Below are 16,283 nucleotides of genomic sequence, written 5' to 3' on the forward strand. Positions count from 1 at the left end.
TATTGCTAACATTTCCACTCTATTTTCTTTGTTTCTTCCCAAAAAAATTGTTATTACTGATAAATGGGCAGATCCTGTATTCTTTGTTTCATAAACCTAGTTCTGGAATAGCATAAGCAAATTCTTTTTTATTTTAAACAAAATCTTTTGAACCATCTGTATATATAATTGTAAAAGATTTATACATTAATTCTGTCATTTACAAAATTTACCCAATTATCATCTTTATTAACCTGTATTTCTTTATAAACTTCTAAGTCAATGTTTGCATATGGAAACAACCAAAATGGTGTAATTGGATAAGGCACCGCAGCACTCTCTTTTTCCCTGTATACCCATTTCCCTAGCAGATTTATCTGCTGCCCATGCTAAACAGACTATTTAAGCTTTTCCACTCTCCCAGCAAGGTCTCAATATTCTTTCTGCTGGATTGTTCTCCTCCTTATGCCCCTGAAAACTCACCCAATACTTCAACATAATTTGCTATTGTCTTAAAAGCAAATTAAGGAATCTCCCCCATTTCCACCTGCACTGCCAAAGATGGAGATGTCTTCAAAGCTGCACAGCATAATCTCAAAGCTTGATTCTGAATTACTTCTAATTTACTAATCAATGTTTTCGCAGCCTGCCTATAAACTACACATCCATAATCCAAAACTGATCTGATCAAGGCAATATAAATCTTTTTAAAATAAATTTTATTTGTGGCCCAATCTAATCCTGTTAAACACATCATTGTATTTATAACTTTTTTACATTTCCCTTCAATATACTTTATATGATCACCCCATAAGAGCTTGGAATCAAATATGATTCTTAGAAAAACAAAATTTACTTACTTTTTCTATTTTTTCCCCCATACATTTTTAAATCAATTTTCTTCTTACTGAATCCAACAGTCTTTGTTTTACTTACTGAAAATTTAACTCCCCTGTTATAGGCCTGATTTTCAACAGATTTAATAGCATTTTGCATTTTCTCATACACTAATATTACATTTTTCCATTTTCTCCACAAGGCTCCATCATCAGCAAATAATGACTGCATGACATCCTGATCTACATCTTTTAAAACATCATTAATCATGATTGAAAATAATAAAAGACTGATAATACTTCTCTGTGGAGTTCCATTATCAATTTTATATTTATTGGATCTTGTTGCTCCCATCTGTACCTGTATAACTCTATTCAACAAAAAATCTTTAATCTAACTATAAGCCCTTCCTGTAATACCCATTTTATATAATTTTATAATCAACCCATTCTTCCATACCATGGCATATGCTTTCTCAATATCAAAAAATACTGCTACCACAATTTCCCTATTAATTTGAGCTTTTCTAATATCTGATTCCAAACACACAACTGGATCCATTATACTCCTTCCTTTTCTTAATCCACTTTGACATAAAGACAAAAGTCCTTTACTTTCTACAAAATATGTAATCTTATCAGTGATCATTCTTTCCATAATCTTTCCTAAACATGAAGTAAGTGTAATTGCTCTATAACTTGAAGGGTTTGTTGGATCCTTTCCAGGTTTAATAATTGGCACAATAATTGCTTCCTTCCAATTGGAAAGTAATCTTCCTTCTTCCCAGATCTTGTTTTATAAACTTAAAGTTTTTCTTCAGCTTTATTTCCTAAGTGTTTTAACATAATATAGCATATCTGATCTTTCCCTGGTGCTGTTAATTTTGATCTAAATATTGCTTTCTTCATTTCTTGCATAGAAAAATAAACATCTATGGAGTTGTTTCACCTTCTAAAGTAAAATCATTTGCCCTTCTTGTCTGTTCCCTCCTAAATTTCCCCAGTTCTGATAAATTATCTGAACTATGGATCTTTGCAAATGTTCTTCCCATTACTTCTACTTCCTCTTCATTTGTTACTGCTGTTCATTTTTCATGTTTTAGAATTGGGTTTGTTCTCTCATGTCTATTTACCCTCATTTTCTTAATCATTCCCCATACAATAGCTATAGGAGTTGTTCTGCCTATTGAATCACAAAAATCTCTCCATTTTGTTTTCTTTGCCTTTTTAATAACTTTCCTTGCTTCTGCTTGACTTGTTATATATTCAATTAAATTTTTAAAATGTGTTTTCAATATTCTAAAAGCTTATTTATTTTCCTTATTTCTTCACTACACTCTTGTGTCTTTTTGTTCTGACCTTTACTTACAGGAATTGTTATTTTTGCTGCTTTCAATATAACTTCTATAATCTTTCCCTCTATACTTTCTATGTCTAGATTTAAATTGACTTCATCCATGTATTTCTCACATATATATTTTTAATGTATTCCATTGTGCCTTACCAAATAACCATCTTTCCTGCCTTTCTACCACCTCCTTCTCTTTAGAAATAAGGATTTTACAAAATTTGTTGAAATGATCACTACCTACTGTTGTTTCTTGTTCTATTTCCCACTCACATAATCCAACTAAATCTCTAGACACCAGAGTTAAATTTACAGCTGAATATTTTCCTGTATGCACATCTATTCTCGTTCCTCTTCCATCATTCATACACACTAATTGATTATCTTCCAAGAGTTGTTCTATTACAGCTCCATTTGTATCAGTTCCCTGCCCTCCCCATAAACTGTTATAGGCATTAAAATCTGCACACCAAATAACTTTATTTCTATTTTGTCCCTGAATTTCTTTTAATTTATCCAGCTCACATGGATTGTAATAATTTATTATAATAAATGAATCTGCATTTATCCAAATCTCCACAATTAAAAACTCGTTTTTTCCTCTTTTAACTACTCTAAATGGCAACCCCTCCCTAATGAAAAAGGCATATCCCCCACCATTACCTTCAATCCAATCAAATCTAATAGAATAATTTAAGATTCTAAAATCTAATTGGGGTTTTAACCAAGTTTCTTGTATACAAATAACCTAAATAACATCTGGAGCTTCTTCTAATTTATCAATAAAATGCTGTAATTCCTGTCCATTTGATATTAAACTTCTTGCATTCCACTGAAGAATGAAGACCATAACATAACTATCTTATCCATGCTGCCTTACTATGGGGTTCCATTTGTATCAAAAATAAGTAGAAGTCATATGTGTAGATGTGTCGTTGGTCTATGTTGCATGTAGATGTTGCATATGTCTATGTCGCATATGCGTACGCTGCAAATGTGTTTTTTTTTTTTGTTTTTTTTATTATCATATGCAACAAACATTGTATCAGCATTAGATGTAAACAAATCTAAAGAACCTGAAGAAGCCGACCCAGGCTGCTTCCATACAGACAAAAGAAACAAAGGAGTAAAGCAAAAGAACAAAAAAAAAAGCCACTAGGGGTTTTCCAACAGTTCCAGATCGTTTATCATATCATCCAGTTCTGCATCTTGATGTTTGTCCATGAATTTTAGAGATGAGAAGAGGTGGCAGAGCTCCTTGTGAAAAGTGGGGAAAGAAGGTTTGGCTTTAAGAAAACGACATTTGTGAATGAAAAACTTGCCCATAATAATGATTACATTTAGTAGCCTTTCAAAAGTCTTTTCTTTTCTCATAATTCCAAAAACAATGTATTTCGTAGAAAATTCAGGTAAGTTAGGAATTTTAGGGAAAAGCCAGTAGTGCACATCATCCCACAAAGCTTTACAAAACACACATTCATAGAAAAGATGTTCAGTCGATTCAATATCACCGTCACAAAGTAAACAAGTGTTATCATCAATAGCAAATCGGCGTCTAAGGAACTCCTTAGAGGGATAAACACCTGGAAACATTTTGAAGTGGACTTCCTTGGCTTTTGGAGGAACGGGAAGATTTAAATCATTTGTTCTAATTATTTTTCCTTTGAACCTTTGAAAAGAAATGTGATATAAAATTTGGATTTGATATAAAGGGAAATAAAGTACTAGTAAAGCATTCCCTAATTTTTGAATTTTTTAGTTTACTATCTGTGACACTGAGCCCATTAATCAGAAGTCCAGGTAGCTCAGGGGTTCTGTAATCAGGGATCTCGTAAAAAGATTTAGCTGTGCATAAAATATTTGGGGGAATAGCTCTAATAATTTTTTGAAATTCACTTTTATTTATTTGCAAGTTATATTTAACACTGAAGTCTTCAAAAGACATAATCCCTCCATTATTTAATAAATGCATCACAGACCAAACACCTTGTTCTAGCCAATTATGTGCAAAGACTGATTTATTATTAACTTTTATGTAACGGCAATTCCACAAAGGAGTATTGTGTGGGCTGTAGTTATGTTTATAGATTAATTTCCAATATAATAAAACCTGCTGGTGGAAGAAGAAAAGTTTAACAGGCAATTTTTTTTATGTCAAAGTCACATCTAAGAAGAAAACTAACTCCGCCCAGATTAGAGAATATTTTACTTGGAATATGGAACCATAAATCATTTTGATTTTTTAAAAAAGACCGAAGCCAGTTTATTGTTAAAGTGCCGTTCATGCTGTCAAATTCTATGGCTTGCAGTCCTCCATCTTTAAACTGCTTGACTAAATTACCTTTTCTGATATAATGAGTTTTCTGTTTTCATATAAAGTCAAAATTCATCCTATTGATAGATTTGATTGCTGAATTGGGAATTCCTAATAAGTCTGGAAATACTTTCCATTTTGGTGAGAAATATTCTTCCCAGAACAGATAAATCTCGGTGTGTCCATTTATTTAAATGAGTTTTACATTTTTGAAGTTTCTCCCAAATATTCAAATTTTCTCAATCAGATTTATTTTTATTAATATGCACACCCAGATATTTGACATTAGATTTTACAGGAATGTTAAAAGCAGTAGATAAAGGACAGTCTTTTAGAGGTAAAATTTCACATTTGTTTAAATTTAATTTAGGTTATTTAAGAAGATGGTTGTGTCATCAGCCAGCTGACTAATAGAAAACTTTTTGCCTAACACCGTTAATTTACCAAACTGAGCGTTTTTAATTGAAATGGAAAGCATTTCTGCAGCAGCAATAAACAGCAAAGGGGAGATTGGACAACCTTGTTTTATACCTTTGTTGATGCTACTGTAAATCTTTGTGAGGTCCCATGTGAAAGACACACTGAACTGTTTGTTTCTTTGTAAAATGTTTTAATTACATTAATACATTTATTTCCAAACCCAAATAAATCTAAAGCTTTGAAAATTCATGTTCTATCATATCAAAGGCTTTATAAAAATCTAAAAATAATACAAAGCCTTCATTTTCAATTAAGTGGTTGTAATCAATTAAGTCCAAAATAAGGCGAATGTTATTATGAATAGAGCGCCCTTTTATTAACCCAGATTGAGTGTCAGAGATCATTTGTGATATGCCTGATTTTAACCTGTTGGCAAAAATGTGTGTCAGGAGTTTGTAATCATTATTTAATAGTGTTATAGGTCTTAAATGATCAAGAAGAGTCGGATCTTTTCCGGGTTTAGGAATTAGCGTGATGACACCTTGTTTAATAGTGTGAGTTAAACAGCCATTTTCTAACAATTCAGTAAGCATCCCAAACACAAGGGTTCTGATGTAAACCCAAAAATGTTTATCAAAATGACTAGTTAAGCCATCACAGCCTTAAAACACCCAGAGCTTTATCCAGTTCCTCTATGGTGATGTCTGCCTCACAAATCTGCTTATAACTGTCATCAATTTTGGGACTCAAATGTTTGATAGAATGAACAAATGTTTCTGCCATTGAGTTATTATATGCGGAAGAATATAAGTTGCTATAAAAGGTAAACATTTCTTTAGATATTAATGTGGAGTCTGTGCATGCCTCATTATTAATTTGCAAGCATTTTATTGCATTTCTTTCTTGTCTAATTTTTTCTAGTCTACAGAAATATGCAGTACTCTTCTCACTATCCTCAATCCACTTAGCTCGGGACCTCAAATATGCTCCTTTGGCTTTTTTGATATAAAAATCATCTAAATCAGACTGTAGAATTTTTTACGCTGTTTGTCATCATCATTAAAAAACGGTTTAGAGCAGATGAGACTAAGTTCTTGAATGATTTCTAATTCCTTTTTCTTATTTTGGAAAGTCATTAATTTGCTGTGTTTGAGTGAGATTTGGCGGACTTTAAATTTAAAGAACTCCCGTTTTTCCGTGTAAGATTTCAGATTTTTATCATTACAAATTAAACTGAGATGCTCCAGAATTTCGTTATTAAACTTTTCGACATTAAGCAGGGTTGAGTTAAACTCCCAGTAACCTTTGTTATGATATTTTTTCAAATGAGTTGTGATATTGAGTTGTACCAGGCAGTGATCAGATAAAGGTGCTGGTGAAATTCCAGTATTTACACTATTTTGCATCAGACTGTCTGAGATTAGCCAGAAGTCGATACGGGATTTAAGGATTTATTCTGAGCAACATTGTTGTAACCATAGACGTTACAGAGAATCAGAAAACTAGATTCCATTTTGAGGACACAAATAATCCAGTGGCCCTGGTTGTCTTTCCTATGAGTTTTTATCTTATTCTGAAAATTATGAAATAGTATAGCAACACCAGCAGATTTATTAGTACCACCCCCCATTGATTAGACCAGAAGCTCTCATCTGCCTCTATAGAGTGCATTTCTTGTAAAAAATATGCAGTTAGCTTTTGTATTTTTACAAAAAATAAATATTGATTTTCTCTTAATACCATCTCTTAAACCCCTAGCATTTAAAGAAACGCAGCTAAAGTTAGAAAGAAACACAGACATAAAAGGGAAGCACCAGCAAAAAGGAGAAGGGGACTGAACTTCTACTGTTCAGGAAAACACTAATTCCCTTAAACTGAATTCAGAACAAAGTTACTGACCTCTAACCAAATAACACGATTAGAATGTATCAAAAAATTTAACAATCCTGTGAAAATTTAACATTGCCTTATTAAATAGCCTTATTTATTAATTTGGCCTATTTAATTAAAATCAATTTTGGAAGTAAAGGAATACAACTTTCCTTGACTTATAATCTAGCACCTTGTGTTCTCATGCAATAGTGTGTGATTACTAGACACTATAACCAGTGGTGGGAAGTGACGAAGTACAAGTACTTCGTTACTGTACTTAAGTACAATTTTCGTGTATCTGTACTTTACTTAAGTAGATTTAATAATAGATACTTTCTACTATTACTCCACTACATTTTACAGTAAGTATCTGTACTTTCTACTTCACTACATTTCTACAAAAGTGTCGCGTTACTCGTTACATCCAAGTCGCATTGTGGGGTTTTTTCCGTTAAAATGTGAAGTTCAGGGACTTAAGGTGGCGCCGTAAAATCCAAGCAATAACGTGACTTACGTCTGTCACCCATCGCCTCCACCTTTACTCGCACGCGGACCTCCAAGACATGCGCAGTGGTTTCCTCTGAGCGTCAGTAACATAAAAGCGCTGCATAAATCATAAGATATGGCGACATGTAAAATCAGCAGCGCTTCGCTTTCAGAGACGGTGGGACTTCCTCCAATTTTTAACGTCACTTGGAAGGAAAGCTTAAAGAAAGGTAAGATCTGTGGACGTGTTGCTAGCAAAGCTAGCTGTATTGACTGAAACACATGTTGCATCTGCCATGAAAAAAAGTTGTCACTCATGCACTGAATTACTGTGTGGAGGTGTTGACTGAGGTGTTGCATATATGGGACAACGCTGTGACCAAAGTGCAATATAGTAATATGACATTCATGGACGATCCGATTCTTCTGGACGGATCTTGACCAAGTCCTATAGTGCTGAAGCCTCACTGAGAGCCGTTCTTTGTTCTTGTAATGCTCTGCGTACACTGCAGTAGCTATTTTATTTCATTAAAATATCTTTATATTTAATTGGCGAATAAATAAAACAACGTAAGAACGCAGAGCATGCTCATTGCTCTTTGTTTTCATCACCTGTCATGGTGGCAGACGTTGCAGCAGGAGGGAGGATGAGAACAGTCACGGTGCTCCTCCTGCTTGGTTACTTCTTGCTTATTGGGCCTTGGACAGTGTTGATAGTTGAGCGTTGTTAATTACTATGTTTAATGGTGCAGACAATTATTATTTCTGACATTGGCAATATGGGCAACCGCCCAGGGTGTTATTTTTTAGGGATGGCAGGAGACCTCTGTGTATTGTGGCACAGAGATGAAAGCAAAACAGAATGAAGAAGAGTTTGAATTGTCACTGGTTAAATTTATTTCAGCTCTAAGTATTTAATATCTAGGTGTTTTTATGGGAAAGTGAATCTTTCAGATCAATTTGAGAAGCAGTTTTGATAGGTGCACTTAATTTTATTGTCATGTAGCACGGGGTGCTGGTTTTGATTTGGTCTTGGGTTCAGTGGTCCAGACTACAACTCTGCTACGAGGCTCCTTGGTTCCATGTCCTCCTCTGCCAGTTGGATTTCTTTCAAAATAAATGTGTGGCAAAAAAAGTGAAGTTCATGTTATGTTAGGACAGGAGACGAGATGTTTCCATCCCTGAAATTATGATGCATAGAATCACATATCTAAGTCTAAACTATGTTACAGAATAAACTCAATAAAAACATGCTTTATCTGTGGCATTGTTCATTAAAATGGCACATTTATAATGTATAAAAATTAAATACGATCGGTTCACTTAATGATAGTGATTAGGCAATGCATTCAGCAAGTACTTTTACTTTTAATACTTAAGTATTTTTAAAAGCCAGTACTTTTTTACTTTTACTTAAGTAAAATGTTAATGTGGTACTTTGACTTTTACTTAAGTACATTTTTGTCTGTGTATTTGTACTTAAGTACATTTTTTGAGTACTTTCTCCACCACTGACTATAACTGGACCTTCAGTCAGTCAGGGAAAACCCGAACTCCGCCGATGTAGCCGACGTGCCCTCGGTAGTAGACATGTTTTCCCTCGTTCCTGGCTTGGTCCATTTTGGGCCAGACTGCAGCTCTTGCCTCCCGATCCAGTTTGCAGAAATCTTGCTGGAAGTGGATGCCCATCTCCTTGCACGTCTTGGAATCTTTGGTGAGTTTCCAGAAGGCATCCCGGAAGTGTCTCATGTTGAATTGAATTAGTGTTTGGCGATGTCTTCCGTCTTCTTTTTTCCCCAGACGATGCGCGATGTCCACTACGTTGTTAATTGACCAGGCCCAGTGTGGCGCAATCTTGGCTAAGAAGTCGAGGACTTCTTTGTGGGTATCTTCATTGCTCTATTCTTTGAAGCCTTGGATTTTTAGATTCCAACGGCGTTTATAACGTTCTAGTTCCAACAATCTTTCCGTCATCTCCGCATTTCCTTTGATAAGCACAGGAACCTCTTTTTCCAGTCCAGATAGCTTCGTTTTGCAGTCTTTTATATCAGCTGCGTTCATTTCGGCTAGCTTAGAGATGTTAGCTACCATCATCATGTTATCACGTAGCTGCACGCCGAAGTTATCGATTTTGTCTGTTAGCTTGTTAATGGCTTCCACAATCGAGTTATTGACTTCCTCGTTTGGAGACACAGTTACCTTGCTGGGTGGTGTCGGTGTTTTGATAGGCGTCGGGGGATTTTTCCTTTTGGTTGTTGGCATTGAAGTCTCCATAGCGTACTCGTGGTCAGCAACTGGAAAGCACTTCTTGGAGGCTACCGCTAGCTTAGCCATCGTATCAGTTTTTTCTCGTTTTATATATTTTGTTGTTAGAAAGTTGGTTAAGAAAGATGGACTGAAAATAGATAAAATGTATAGGCAAGTCTAGTAATCTTTCAGTGCTTAAAAACAGAAGTCTTAATTATCAAATCGGGATTAGTGCATCAGGGTTTAAAGGAAGCTGCCTGCCCGGTTCGCCATCTTCCCCGGAAGTCATATGTGGTTCATGTCGTTGGTTCTTGTCGTTGGTCCGTGTTGCTATTGCCTGTTCTCTTCGCTATTAAAAAGTCTTGAAGTAGGTCATGTCTGATCAAATAGTTTATTAGATATTAAAAAAATGTTGATGTTTCAATATCACTGGGTCCAATAGAATTGTTTTCAAAATGTTAAGATTTCTACCTCGTATTTTCTTTAGGCATTAATCAGGGCAACTAATGAGGTCGAGGGGTCCTGGACCACTGAAGGGGGCGCTAAATTTCTTTTTAAATCTGTATATCTTTATTTTTAAGAATAATTTTCACTGTCGGCAGGTATTTGAACTTCTCTCTTTTATTTACTTCAGCTCAGCTCACAGTTTTAAACAAATTCTGTAGTTTTTGGGGTACTTCTAAATCTGCTCCTTAGTCGCATCTTTTTGGGCCTTTTACTGCCTCTAGAGGCGTGGGGTGGTAACACAACTAATATAATTACATTATGAAAATAAATCATTCTTAAAATGAAATGAAGATATATCGCAGATTTAAAAAAAAAATTAAATCGGAAGGCCGCGGATCTATGGGAAATAGCGCCCCCTTCAGTGGTCCAGGACCCCTCCACCTCGTTAGCTGCCCTGACTAATGCCTAAAGAAAATACGAGGTAGAAATCTTAACATTTTGAAAACAATTTTATTGAAACCACTGATATTGAAAGACCAACATTTTTGTAATATCTAATAAACTATTTGATCATGCATGACCTACTTCAAGACTTTTTAATGGCGACGAGAACAGGCAATAGCAACACGGACCAACGACATGAACCACATATGCAGCGAACGCATATGCAACATAGACATGTGCAGCGAACACATATGCAATGTAGACATATGCAACATCTACATGCAACATAGACCAACGGCATATCTACACATATGACTTCTACTTATTTTTGATACAAATGGAACCCCATACCACTTAAGAAACTTTTAAGATCTTTGTGAGAGCGGTGTGCAAGGGATGGGACATGGAAAGAATTATTGCTACAGATGTTAGTGTTAAAGAAATATAAAACAGTAGCTGATCTTGCTATGATTTAGCGTTTTGTCCTACACCCTCCGATGAGGTAGGTGGCGGTATGACCCTCTAGCGGGTATAAGAAAAGCATTAGTCCTTGTGTGACCTCAGGTTCGCGGGTTTCCATCCAGCCAGTCTGTAATGGCCCAGCTGCTCCCGAAGAAGCTTTACTGTCTTCACAGCTCGGTGAAACGGTAAGCGTTTCAGTTGGTTCCAAATAACATGTCGTCGTGTTAGCTCGGTTCGACAGCGCGCCTCATTTTTTTGATATGTGTGTCTCTGTCTGTCTGTCTTGTGTTCATACACGTATGCGCGTGTGTGCGTAGCTGTATATTTCCTTGCATATCACTCGCAGGTTCCCAGCCAGTGTCCCCAGCTGTCCCGACTTCCTTCCTCCACAGTCACGGAGCTCAGCTGAGCTCCAACCGGACGTCGTTGGTCCGCTGCGGGCGGCAGAAGTATGAGCGGCAGTACCCGGTGCTCCTGGTCCGCCCGGACGGCTCCACTGTTAGCATCAGATACCAGGAGCCCAGGCGGCTTCTCCTGGTGAGTGACCGGCTGGGGCTTTCTGTTCATGGTCCTTCCCAACGTTTCTGCACAGCATGGAGAACTGTAGGGTTCTTTATTTTCTTCAGTATTATTAGCAGTTTATATTTTTGAATTCAGGATCATTATGAAACTTTGTGTTGCCAGTTGGTGAGGACAAGGAGGCGGCGGGTAGAAGGGGAGGTCGCTGATTCTCCCACAGTTATTGGAAGGCCTTTTCTTCTTTAGTGCTAAGAATAATGCCAGAACTTAAATGGGAATGCCATACATTCTTACTCGATAAATATTAGGACATACATCCTGATCAGGCTTGTCCTATTAATAGTATCTTTCGAAAATGAACTTTTAGCAGGTATTAAACGTACTACAAAATATAAATATGTTAAAACGGAAGTAATCTAATTAATCAATATAATGTCTTTCACTTGGTGATGACAAAGGAACTTTTCAGTCATATTTTGATTTATGGAATCGGATTGTATTTTCTGATTGCAAATACAGTTGAAAACAGTTTCACAATTGAGTAATATTTTTTGTAAAGAATTATCACATAGTTGCCTTTTATTGTCTGATTTTATCAAGTACTAAAACCATCAACAACATGAGATTCTGTAACAATCAAAATGTTATTAAACATTTCAAAAGTAGAATAAGTAACTTCTGTGTAAACCAAATGAATGGCTGTCAATGCAAACTTCTTTTTCAATTATGTGATTCTGACTCCACAGCTGGTTGGCAAAATCTTTTCCCTGCTGACTTACACTTAGCAGATGAGATATGACGTGTCTTTAATATAGCAAATAATAAAGACGCAAAAACGTTTTTGGGTCTGGTTGGGGCAGTTGGAGAGTAGAGTGACCATCGATATTACTGGATTCTATCCAAACATCAGCATCTCAGCTTTGAGCTGTGTAAAAATACATATTATTTCTGCATATAAATCTATAAATAGTTTGGTTTCTGCCAATTCTGTAAAGATACAAGAGAGAAAAAAGCTAATTTCTCTTTTATATTGGCCAATAATTAAATTTTACTAATTGTTGCTGTCACAGTCATGTTTTAAAGTTTAACAAACTTTGGCTCCTATATACGTTACAAAATATTTCATCCTATTTGATGATTGCTCTGAATATTGTCACGTTCTACGAACAAACGATGCAATTTGTCTAGGGGAAAATAAAAAAAAAGGGTGACTATTATTTTTTTCTCAATCTGTCAGCTCAACAGACTCGTTGCCACGGCAGCCAATAAACAGCGCCTGGAACGCAGAGCAAGTGCATCAGGATTTAATACTGAAACCCCACAAAAGCATTTCCCACCCAAAAAAGTTTGTAAAAACAGCAAACAAAACATTCTGTCTGTTGCAGATTTATGTTTTTGAATTTCCATTTTGCAATCATTAGGAAGTGATGCCCTGAACACTAGCGGTAGTTGATTAACTTAAATACCTGCTCTTCTCATTATCTGTCAGAAAACCTGTGTGGGTTGCCTTGTTTAATAGAACCAAAATACTCCAAACTGTGCAGCAAGAGCACATGTTAAGGTGATAAAAGTTAAGCTAGCATTATATTGCAACTGTCCACTTTCTTTACTTTTTAATTAAAGCTTTTTACTGACCTGTGAAATGTGATCCCCTGGGATCTTAACTTGCTATTGTAGTGTTGACAATATCAATACCTTTTTCAGATTCTTTGCTTGATTGTGTGTGTCATTTTCCCAACCACCGATGTTTCTGACTCGATGTAAAGCAATAGCAGAAGGGAATGTGGTGATGAGGGGACTTGCGTTTTACAAATTTTAAGAAGCATTAACTGGCTGGCAATGCTTTGAATACAGCGTGAAGCTGCTGCCGAGTTACTATCTGCAAATAGATGAAGGCACATACGGAAGAAAAGGTGGATGAAATATTGGTGGGGACTGTCCCTGTCAGGCCAAAGTTGGTGGGGACATGTCCACACCAGTCCTTCAGGAAGTTTCACCTGTTATGGAACATTTATTACAGAAATCAAAGTTTTCTTCTAAGTTATTTTCTCCCTTTTTTTCTGAAAAAGTGAGGTCCTCTTTTGCAGTTCTATTGATGTCATGCAGTCATTTCAGTCTGGTGTTCTCAAAAAGAGACATCTAAAATTTTCAGGGCAGTGGTCCCTGAGGACTGGTATTGAGAAACGGAAACATTGCTCTAAATGTTAGCATCCTTGTGCCAGTAAAAAAATTCTACTATGAGATGCTCACCCTATTTCCTTAGCACTGTAAATCTCTTTATTTCTATGAATTAAGGAAATAAAGGTGCATTTCTGTAAACTGTCACCAAAAAGTAAATATATTGATTTCAAAATGAGAAACCCATATCAATAAAATTAATAATTAGATTGCTATGCCTTCTGGAAAAAGTGAAATTACAATATTTTTATTCAATATTGAAAATAAAATATTTCTTATGAATAACCAACATTTTCCTCACTCCTTTTCCTTACAGTCATAATATCCCCACCACACTGATCTTTAGCAGACCAGGCATTGGGAGCAGTGAAGATCCATCTAAATTTATGTTCAACATGCAGAGTGAATGCATGCTCTCTGACTGGCAAATATACTGTTCAAGGACTTCGTTACAGTATTTCACAAATGGTTGCTACCAGGAGGAATAAACTGGTCCTGATTTAGTTACTTTTGCGAGATTGGTCTTAAAATGAGTCACTATCCTGTGTATATCTGCTGTGAGAGGACTGATGGGCCTGCCCACCGGGTCACGTCTGTGGTTAACAGTCACTCCACTGGTGCCAATTTATCGACTTTTCAAGCAAAAAAAATCTATATCGGCCAAAATCAGAATCTGTAGGTCAAGCTTTTTAGAGATCGGTGATAGACCAGAAAACTGCAATCATAGTTGCTACACAACCTGTACTGTGAAGCTTTAATTAGCTTGCAGTTAACTAAAAGTACAAGATTAAGCTTCTTAGCAAAACTAGATAATGTGAATATAATGCAAGATCAACAAAAACAAGTTTTTGCTTCATATTTTGTATTGCTGGTGTTCATCAGTAGCTTGACAGAGAAAAAAGGGAAGATATGCTGGTCCATTGAGCCACCAGGCACCACAAATAATAAAGACTGTTTAATACTTAAATGAGGAGCTGCTATGTACCCAGCCCTGCTGTTAGGCACAAGTATATATGACATTTAGCAACATCATAAAGCTTGTCAGTAGAAGGAAACATGAAAATGAAATGTCCTGGTGGACATCAGTGCTGACTTTGAGTTCGAGAAAGCAAAGTGTGTGTGTCACACACTTTGCTTTCGAGAAAGAGAGAGCACACTTTCGAGAAGTGTGCTTTCTCGAAAGTACACTAGCAGTGATCTGCTAGAATGAGAACTAGCAGATCACTAGTTCTCATTCTGTTTGGATGTTTTAACCACCACATCAGACTGGAGCTGGTTCACACAGGTGTGTGCCTATGGAGAAAAATAGAAGTAAACGGCCTTGGAGAACCTAAACAAGGTCAAAAATGTATATGACAATGTAGGGCATCTCGATCTAACCAGATCATATGAATCAGTTAAGTTTAGACAGTAAAGCTAAATGGTGCAGTTTGTGTGTTTTGGCAGATGCCTGTAAACCTGTCGACTCTGTCTGAAGAGGAGCGCCGCTCTCGCCAGAAGAGGAGGGAAGTGAAGAAGACCAAAACACAGACAGTAGATCTGTATGAAGATGACTTTAAGGTGGACAGCTACAGCCACTTGTGGAAAAAGAAATGACTCCTGTATTCACTGATGTAAAATTAGACTAAATAGTTAGAACTGTAAAAACGATGTGTTTATGTTGTGGCAGTATTTGGCAGAACTACTACCACCTAGTGTCCTGATTCGGATGGCAGTGTGTGGCATCTATCTGGAACATGTAAAGCTGATCTGTTTGATATTCTCTGGCATGCTGGTGATCATCAGGTTACCATAGCAGCAGGTTGTACTGAGCCATGCTGGTGGTAGCATTCCAACATTTCCAGCTCCAGGAGTCACTGTAGTAGCTATAGATCCTCCTTCAGACATCACATCAACCAGTTTTATACTACATGATGATAAATACATTACATACCACTATCATTTCATTTAATATCTATAAAATTAAGTCAAAACCTTGTGATGAAATGTTCCACATGTATGAGCTGATTAAAGGACTAAATCCTTACTGTATTCAATTTAAATAAAAAAACCCTGTACTGATCCCAAAGGGAAATGAAGTGTTGGAACTCATTAATTCTAATAGTTATTGTAGCTAGTTATTATAGATCTGTCCTGTCACTTATGTAATGCACTACAATTAACTTTGCCAGGACACAAGATGGAGCTATTTACACAGTTGACTGCTGCTAAAAACATGAATTATGCAATAAAAGTGACGGTTGTATTTCAGGGCTGTTGATTCCGAGTGTAAAACATTCTTATTTTGATTCAGGTCTTATATCAATGGGTGGGTTTAATGTGCAGTGGCATTATTAAAAAGAAAGCAGGAAGTGGTTTGTTTCTCCATTGTGCTGCAGAGCTTTTAATAGTGCCCAGAGAGAACCCATTTCTGCTTTTTCATAGAATATGAAAAAAGCTTAATTTCCTGGAAAGTACCATTAAGAATCTCCATTTTGGATAAAGATGTTCAACATCAGGAATCTTTCCCTCACTATCCATAACATCAGTCTGGGTCATAAAACACATCAGGATTAAAAACGGATTCTGACTTAATACTTTTTCAAACGCTGCATAAAAAATCAAAATATTTCTGCTAATTGGCAGAACTACTACCACCTAGTGTCCTGATTCTAGGACACTAGGATCAGGACACTGAAAAGGTGCTGATGATTAGTGGGACATGTTGGGTTATTAGTTGAGGTTGGTTGAA

The 16,283-nt window shown here is 36.2% G+C and overlaps 1 protein-coding gene across 1 annotated transcript; it reads left to right on the forward strand.

Moving 5' to 3' along the window:
- Positions 1–10,843: 10,843 nt before the first annotated feature.
- On the forward strand, positions 10,844–15,626 carry mrpl55 (mitochondrial ribosomal protein L55). The gene is made up of 3 exons (XM_008408157.3): positions 10,844–11,040; positions 11,173–11,392; positions 14,999–15,626. Exons 1-3 carry the CDS (start codon positions 10,988–10,990, stop codon positions 15,146–15,148), a joined length of 423 nt encoding a protein of 140 aa, XP_008406379.1. The 5' UTR covers positions 10,844–10,987; the 3' UTR covers positions 15,149–15,626.
- Positions 15,627–16,283: the final 657 nt, after the last annotated feature.

The sequence above is a fragment of the Poecilia reticulata genome, chromosome 4 (assembly GCF_904066995.2).
Source record: "Poecilia reticulata chromosome 4, P_reticulata-male-v2, whole genome shotgun sequence".
Lineage (NCBI taxonomy): Eukaryota > Metazoa > Chordata > Actinopteri > Cyprinodontiformes > Poeciliidae > Poecilia > Poecilia reticulata.